At 37.8% G+C, this 9031-nt stretch overlaps 1 protein-coding gene across 4 annotated transcripts in view; it reads right to left on the bottom strand.

Moving 5' to 3' along the window:
* Positions 1-1740: 1740 nt before the first annotated feature.
* LOC148041010 (pantothenate kinase) overlaps positions 1741-9031 on the bottom strand; it is a 51358-nt gene continuing 44067 nt past the window's right edge. The window contains exons 8-13 of one of the 4 annotated variants that reach the window (XR_015690456.1): positions 4885-4959; positions 4637-4723; positions 3431-3508; positions 3250-3349; positions 2327-2450; positions 1741-2129 (exon numbers count right to left, since the gene is read on the bottom strand). Coding sequence is in view for 1 of the 4 variants with exons in the window: in XM_087675556.1 (XP_087531682.1) it covers positions 3107-3187; positions 3287-3349; positions 3431-3508; positions 4637-4723; positions 4885-4959 (384 nt within the window). In the remaining 3 variants the exon portion in view is untranslated. Of the gene's footprint in view, positions 2130-2326; positions 2451-2646; positions 3188-3249; positions 3350-3430; positions 3509-3650; positions 3701-4636; positions 4724-4884; positions 4960-9031 lie in introns of those variants that run through there. The other 3 variants (XR_015690454.1, XM_087675556.1, XR_015690457.1) reach the window with 3 other exon arrangements.

The following is a 9031-nucleotide window of genomic DNA, read 5'->3' as shown; positions in this document are numbered from 1 at the left end:
ATATTCCCATGTTGCCTTCTATTTGGCCTATTGCCAGGGGGACAAATGTGTCCCATGAAAAAATCATCTCTTAAGATGGTTGGGTTCAATGTAAAAAATGGAAACAATCCCTCAACTCTTCCTACTGCTTTAAACTTACATCAACACTTGTTTGATATTCATTAAGAGTTGGAAGCACATATCAAATGGTGGCAAGTCCTATAGACTAAAAGAGTATAAATGTCATGACAAACAAGCAACAGAATTGTCTTATGCCAAGGGACTGAGTCCTCTCTTTTTTTTTTCGTAAATGAGTCTCTCTCTCTCTCTCTCTCTCTCTCTCTCTCTCTCTCTCTCTCTCTCTCTCTCTCTCTCTCTCTCTCGTTTTCCCAACATCCTCACAAGTATATAAATATACAAATATAACACTTTTTAATCCCATATTCAATTTGAAACATGTAAGATAAAGGCCCCAAATATTTTAGGATTATCAAGTATTAGGTTCAAAAAGCTATGATATAATATATAGAGCTTAAGATGTGTTAGGGACCACTACACATTTACATACACACAAGGCAAAAGGAGCAATTGTTATTAATCATACCAAAAGCATATACTAGTAATGGTCTAATCACATTAGTATATATATAGAAGGTTGCATTGATAGCTATATATTATAGATATCCACTTACAATGGATGTTTTTACACTGCCTTTCAAGGATTCTAAAGTGTTGCATGCTTCTTCTAAGATCTTCTATATATTATTATACGCATGCGCTTAACTAAAGCACATGATTAGTTATTTATCTTCTTTGATTATTTTAAAGTCTCAATAATAAATTAATCACTTGTGTTCTTTATTTGTATATGCAAACGATCTACTATGCTATTTTAATGCTTCAATTATTGTTTACAAAAAAAAAAAAGAGCCAATGTGCATTTTATGACCATTTGACAAGGAGAGATGCATCTATGCTATACAAGCACCTTGACACTCTATTCATAGAAAAACCTAATATAAGTGCACTATTTTTCTATTACAACAAGCTTCAAATTTCTAAGGTAAAATTAGTAAGGAATGTGTTGTGTGTGTGTGTGTGTGTGTTTGTGTGTGTTTAAGGGCTTTAAATTTTCTTTTCGACAAACTTACAAGAGTCTATGAGGATTTACTCATTAGTACTTCAAATTTTGTTTTTGGTGCCTTTGTGAGCTGATAATTTGAAAGGAAATTTCAGTGTTTTTTGTAACAAGTGGAATACACACCGACTAAGGTTTAGACACCCAATCACACTGATCGAGGTATATAAGGTATAAGAGCCCCAGATTAAGGCAACCAATTATTATCAAGATCATACTCTTCACCTTCATCTCCTGCTTCCATAGCTCATCCTTCCTTCTCTCCTCTTTCTCTCTCCTCTTCTAGTCTTTTCTTTCTTCTTACTCTCTCTCTCTTCAGCTCTTCTCTCTCCTCAGCTTCTTTCATTACATTTTTCCTGTTCTCACAAACATGCATTATGTTGTTGTGGGAATAATAAGAGAGGGTGGTATGTTGTTTGCATATTGCAAGAAGTTTAGAGTTTGGGGTATACTTAACGGAGGTGTTTAGAAAGGAAAAGAACGGCCCAAAGAGACACACAAAGGAATAAAGGGGAAAGAGAGGGTGGTTAAATGCCAGCACTTTACAAGCACCCTAATGACTTGTGTTTGCACAGGTCCTAGCACAAAGCACTAGTAATATTAAAAGGCAGCAACTTGGGCAATTTCTTTTGAATATTACTAGCAATCTTGAAAGAATGAACAGTGTCTAGCAACTTCTCAAGAATATACATAGCACAGTTTCCTCAAAAGACTTGATAGCCTTAGCCAGTTCATGCATAAGGTCAGTAAGTTTCTGCACCCACTCATTGAGACTTGAAAATCCCTGACCTTGAGCTGGAAGTGGCATAGGTTGTCTGTACCAGAAAATCTGTCAACAAGAAAGTCCATAGGGATTGAGCAGTTTTGTGCTTTACATCAAGTGGTAGCTACCTCCGCTGAAACAAGGGAGATGAGGGCAGCTAGAGCTCCCCAATTGCCAACAACAAACTTGTAGATCTCCTCTGGGGAAGCAAAGACAATGATCTTCAATCGTAATTTTGTAGACTGTACTCTGATGCCATGAAGAAATCAAAGGCACAACATGAGGAGAGTGAACAGCAAAGGAGATGAACACAGAGGCAGAATGATGAAGCAAAGGCGTAGGGTGAAGGCATACACACTACATGAATATGAAGTATTTACAACGGAGCATATAATTAGGTGTAAGTGAAAACTGGGCACCCTGCAGGAGAGAGAAAACTGGCCAACCTGAAATGAAAAATGGTCCAACCTAAAATGGACCTGCCTGGAGGACGCAAAAAATCTTGGACAAAAACCTCTGAAAAGCTGGACTTATATTCTCAACACTTCATCAGCTACTTTGTTATTTCCCCTGATAGCATATACAACAGAAACATTGCCATAGTTATACAGCTACTTACATACTTTTACTTGCAGACAGTTTACTTACTGGCATTACAATTTTGAGGGAAAATCACCAAGATTTTCTTTTTTACACAACAAAGAATCGGATTTAAAAGCTTCAAGTCACACTGATCTCCATGCTAGATTTGAAGTTCTGAGAAGAATTTGGGTAATGACAACAGCATATCTAGCTCTATAATATTTATTACATCATGCACAGCAATGTTGTGTCCTTCCTTGTAAAGGAGGGCAACATCTCAATGTATGATATCAAGTATGGGAAGACTCATCTGGACTCCACTAGAAAGATATCCAGACACCATAAATAGAAGAATTTGGGTAATGGCAATAGCATATCTAGCTCTATAATGTTTATTACACCGTGCACAACAATGTCGTGTCCTTCCTTGTAAACAAGGGCAACATCTCAATATACGATATCAAGTATGAGAAGACTCACCTGGACTCCACTGGAAAGATATCCAGACACCATAAATTAACTGTGATCCAACAAAATAAATATAGCTATCTGTGTGGAGAACAGTGGTTCACACTGGCCAGGTACTTTAGTAGCTTACTCCCGTTCTGTAACTAGGAGCACCTTTGCTACAATAATGATACTGCTTATGGAACTATTTCTGAATATTTTATTACACAGTCGTACAATCTTCCTCCTAAGAACTCTGCAACCTCAGGATGCTTCACCTGTAAACAGATGATGAAAAGCTTACTATTAAAAAAGTTCTCAAATGTTTTGTAGTATTTACCTGGTAAGCTAGCTAAAAGAACCTTCATAATCTTTACCATTCCAATTTTCAAAGAATCACACTTGAACAAAGAATAAAGATTGGTCTCTATTGCTCGGCCCTGTTACCCCAAGAGTCAAGTTAGTAAGCAATGCTGCAGAAAATCTGGACAGAATCACTCCACAAATCACTCTAGACTCACCATTCCTTCCAGAATTACCAAGTCTACATCAGATGCAAGGTAGGCAAGATCGGGTGAAACTCCTGATAAGTCAATCACCTACAAGCATAAAATGCCTTGAAATGATAAGCAGGACCCGTACTAGACGAAATGTTATTTGAATCAACTAGCAATCAGCCAGAATGGCTTCATTATATCAGCTACGGATCTAACACTCACCAAAACAAGTTAGAAATTCTACCTAATAAGTGAAAGTTGAACAGAATTTATGAAGTAGAATACATTGCTGACCTACAAATACCAAAGAGCCAGATGTAAATTCTTGTTTCTCGAACACTAGACCCAAATTCTTTTAATTTCAACGCGACAAGCAAATAGCTGGGTAAGACAGTCCAATAAGAACTGAGTCCTCATAAGCATAGACCCAGCATAAAACAAAACTGATCCCTCCTGTGATTGTTTTCAGAATTCCCAGGGCCACAGTTACAACATTCCAATAGTACAAAAGGTATGTACTCATTGACTGACAAAGGACACAATGTACACTGTTCAACGAAAAGGACTAAGTTCACAAAGCTAGGATGAGAAGGATTACTAGAAAGCAGTTGTAGCAGAAATTAGAACTCCTTTGGTTCAAGGAAAGATTCGATCAGATGTTGGATTCCAGCTCATTATGTAAGGATCCAGCTGGAAGCTGCTACCTAAAACTGCCTTACAACTCTACTTCAAAACCTTTTGTAATTTTGACACCACTGAGAAACTCTGGGAGTCAAAAGAGATGCCATCTCACATTCCCATCCTTGGTCTGAACTTCTCGATTTCACCCATGTCTTACCACCTTAATCTTACAATGCTCAGACAGCGTCAATATTCTTTGGTGTCCTTTTAAAATAACTGTACATTGCAAAAGAAGTGGTGGGTCTGAAGAAGCCCCTCTGCCAGTTACAGCACCTCCCAAATTTGGACAAAAATTTTAGAAATCCTTCGGGCTGCACTACAGGTCTTTCCTAATAGTTGTCATATGAATGTGCATCAAAAGTATTTGATTCAGAAAGCCTAATGAGGACTTCAAAAAGCTAATAGACATGGTGTGCACTCAAACATTCTGAAGCCGTAAGGTCTAACAGAGTACATATAGAACTCATAGCCAGAACACATCAGATGGAAAAAGGTTGTATTAGCACCAAACTATACTTGGTAAACCAACATCACACAAGAAATTCATACCGGCAAATCATTTCCAGAGTCCACAACTAAGAGGCCTTGGGCATCCACACCAAAGAAAGTTTCTTTTCCATCATTGATCTCCTTGACCTACAATCAATCAGGCTATATATAAATGTATCTGATATCAAAAGCATTTTGTGCATACAAGCTCTATTTAATTAAACAGTGCAGTTTCAGAAATTTCATCTTCACAATGAAAAAAATAATCAAAAGTTAATCAGGTTCAGAATAAGGTTCCACATCAATGCCTTGGAGATAACATCCATCAGCTCAAGGTAGGTGATATCATTTAGAGCTGGCATCTCATTTGCAGCCAATACCACCTGCATCAAAGCCTCAAAATCAATCTCTCTCTCTCTCTCTCTCTCTCTCTCTCTCTCTCTCAAGAAGAAGTTTGAATTGACATATATAAATATTTGCATCATGCCTTCTGGCCAACCTAGCACAATCATAACCTTTGTTGGTTTGGAGATGGCAGCTATCAGCTCAGCACAGTGTGTAAACAGTAGAGAGAGAGTGTGTGTGGGTGTGATCACTACTCCACACTTGATTAGTTAGGAAGTGTGTAACTCAAAGTACAAAGTAAAACCCTTAGACTTTAGGGTTGTGTAAGTGCCTTAAGGTGTGTTCACACACGAAAGTGTGTAATGTGTGATCAGTGACCAAACTGTGTACATAAATGCACAAACAAAGAACAATATGACTTGGGAAAAAAACCTCTTATGGAGAGTAAAAAGTGCCCCAATGTCCTACGTGTGGATCACCAACACTCCCGTGTGAGCGTAGGCATGAGTAAAACCCAACAAACCCCCCCTAGAGTGAAAAGTGATCGGCATACAATGTTCGTCCACCAAAGGAAATCAAATTTAAAGCATTGCAAAATGCTTCAAATTGGTCGTGAGGAAGAGCTTTGGGAAAGATGTCTACCATGTTATTGGTAGGACAGCAGACAAGGCTGATATCCTCTGCATGTAGCTTGTCTCTAACAAAGTGATAATGTATCTCAATGTGTTTCGTGCATGCATGAAACACTGCATTCCATGCCACTGCAATGGCATCCTTAGTGTCAATGAACAAAGAGTAGGGTCCGTGACAGATACATCAAGATCAGCCAACAAACGTCTCAGCCATGCACATTCAATTGTAGTATTGAAAGCTGCCTTGTATTCAGCTTCATAAGACGATGTGGCAACAGTGGATTGTTTCTTGCTAAGCCATAAAATGCAAGAAAAGCCAAGAAAGAAACAATTTCCACTTGTAGAGTAACAAGAATCAAAATCTCCAATCCAACGGAAAACACACTTCATAGCTTGCCAATGTGACATGTGTGGGCTGTGCATATATTTGCTCAGAGCTCAAATTGCAAACTGAATATTTAGCCTTGAGTTACATAAATAAATGAGACATCCAACTATTGGAGCATATGTATGAATGTCAAACATGTCACTATTATCATGCAAAGACAGTTTAAGTTCAATCTCCATCAATGTACTTACTAGCTTACAATCTTGGAAGCCAAATCTCTCAAGGAGTTTACCAATATATCTAGACTGTGTCAATCCAATGCCTCTAGTATCATCAATAAACTAAATGTCCAAATAGTGACGCAAAGGCCCCAAATCTCACATTTCAAAAGTTTGCTGCAACTTTTTCTTAAATGCCAAAATCTAACCAGCATGTGTCCCTGCGAGCAAACGATCATCCACATAAAGACAAATGACCAGCAAGGATTCCCCCTCTTTGCATACGTAAAGAGTAGACTCTGATGGGCTGTTAATGAACCCTTGGCTAAGTAAGAAAGCATCAGTTTTGGCATATCAAGCTCGTGGAGCTTGCTTCAAACCATACAAAGCCTTTTTTAGCTTGCATACCAAGTGTTTGGATCCTTGAACTACAAAATCCATGGGCTGCTAAGCATACACTTCTTCCTGAAGTTCCCCATGTAAAAATGCAGTTTTAATGTCAAGCTAGTGCACAATTCAACCATAATGGGCAGCCAATGTAACCATACACCTGATAGTAGTCATACGGGATGTAGGAGCAAATGTCTCCTTATAATCAATGCCTTTATTTTGCACATAGCCTTTTTCTACAAGCCTAGCCTTGTACTTATCAATGGATCCATCCGCTTTTCGTTTCAACTTATAGACCCATTTAGTACCAACGGCTTTCTTTCTAGCAGGCAATCTAACTAAATCCCATGTTTGATTCTTCATGATAGAATCAAATTCAACTTGCATTGCTACCATCCAATGCATGCTTTGTTGTGCATCCTCAAAAGAATCAAGTTCATCATCATCGAGTGTGTTTACTGCCATAACAAACTCCATAGCATTAGCATGATCATGCAAATGTATTTGTCTTTGAGTATGACCAGCAAGAGGAGCATCCAAATGACTGTCTTGTAGAGCCTGCAAGTACCATCTAGGTATTTGTCTAGCCTCTTGATTATGCACATGCTCTTGATGAATCTCAAGTTTAGCATCTTGCTGAATATTCAGATCAGCCATAGGCTGAATTTCTGCATTATTTAATGGAGCAGATGGCTGAACATTTTGTTCATTTAATGAAGCTCCAACTGTATCACCAAAAGAAATAGGCAGCAACCCTTCAAACACATCATTTGCAGCTTGATATGTGTCATAACCAACAAGAAATAATTCTGACTTTTCATCAAAAATCAAATCTCTACTGACGAAGACTTTCTTGGAAACAAGATCGTACAATCTGTACCCTTTGCTTTCACCATTGTATCCCATAAATATGCCCTTGACAACCTTATTGTCCAACTTTTTCCTCAATACTTTGGGAATATGAGTATATGCAAGATACCCAAAAGTACAAAAATGACCAACCGAAGATTTTTGGCTATTCCAAGCCTCAAAAGGCGTTGTATTTTTCAATGCCTTATTAGGGCGCCTATTCAAAATGTGACAAGCACACATAACTACTTCCATCCAAAATCCATATGGCAATTTTTTAGTTTTTAGCATACACCTAGCCATCTCTATGAGTGACCAATTCTTCCTTTCTACAAACCCATGGAGTATATGCAATAGTATACTGATGTGCAATGCCTTTTTTGCTTCAAAATTTTATTTACCAAGAAAGACATATATTTCCCCCTCAATCTGAACAAAGAGTCTTAATCTAACAGTCAGATTGATTTTCTTTTTGCAAGTGCAATTTTAGTCAAAAATACATCATACACTTCTGACTTTTTCACCAATGAATAAACACAACAAAAACGAGTAAAGTCATCAATGAAGATAATGAAATAATAACATCCACCCCATGACTTTGTCTACATGGATCTACATACATCTAAATGCGCAATCTGCAACTTGCCTGTAGCTCTAAAAGCAACATTACGAGGAAAAGAAAACCGATGCATTTGTCCATGATATAATGTGCCAATGAGTACCAAAGTCAATAATTCCTTATCCTTAACCATGTATTCATCATCATCAAATGTGACTTACATTCCACATTTCACTAAAGAAAAATGGACGATAAATTCTTCCTTATCCTTGGCACATATAAAGCATCCTACAAACTGAGAGTAGAACCATCAATGGCCTTCAAGACAATCTCTCCAACAGCTCTAACAAGATAAGATGCATTGTTGGCACATTACATTGATTTGCCAACAAGAGTTGCAACAACAAAGGTAAACAAATCCCTACGGAATGTCATGTGCTTAGAAGCACCACTGTAAAAAAAACCAAGTACTAGCATCCTCCATAGAGTTGAATGCTCTATCTGCCCAAGAAGAATCATAACTATAAATGTAAAAACAATAGTCACGGTCAACAACGAAGGATGTGGACTCTGTAACAATAGTAACAGAAGGTGCATCTGAAACAAACATCCCACACTCCTTTTTCTCCTTGGCAATGCGTTTTTTGCATTCTAAAATATAATGACTTGGTTTTTTACAATATATGCACTTGCCCTTCTTGGCTTGCATGCCCCCTGCTTCTTGTTATTCTGTAAAGTTCCTGAACTTCCAAAACTCAAAGCATTCCTAGACTAACTGCCCTTGCCCTTCTATCTTGCCACAAGAGCATGTTCAAAAGCTACAACAGCCACTCCACTATTCTTCCTTATTTGCTCTTTTTCCAGCAACAAACTAACCAACCGAAGAAAGGTAAATGGTTGCACAAAAATTCGCATTTTAAGATTCAATGCTATATGAAAGGCCAAATAAGAAGATGGCAAAGAATTCATAGTAGTAGAGATCATCTAAGCATTAGAATAATACTCATCTACATTCATCAACTGCTCACTCAAGTCCTAAATTTTATTAAGGTGATCCTACGTAGCATCGCCTTCTTCCATCTTCACATTTTAAAGCTCCTTCTTCAAGAAAGAAATGCAAGAATCATTTTTTCC

Source organism: Lygodium microphyllum, chromosome 1, assembly GCF_053477565.2.
Source record: "Lygodium microphyllum isolate KBCC chromosome 1, Lygodium_microphyllum_v1.1.10, whole genome shotgun sequence".
NCBI lineage: Eukaryota > Viridiplantae > Streptophyta > Polypodiopsida > Schizaeales > Lygodiaceae > Lygodium > Lygodium microphyllum.
Note: the sequence above shows the minus strand (reverse complement) of the source record. Positions and strands in the feature narration are given on the sequence as shown.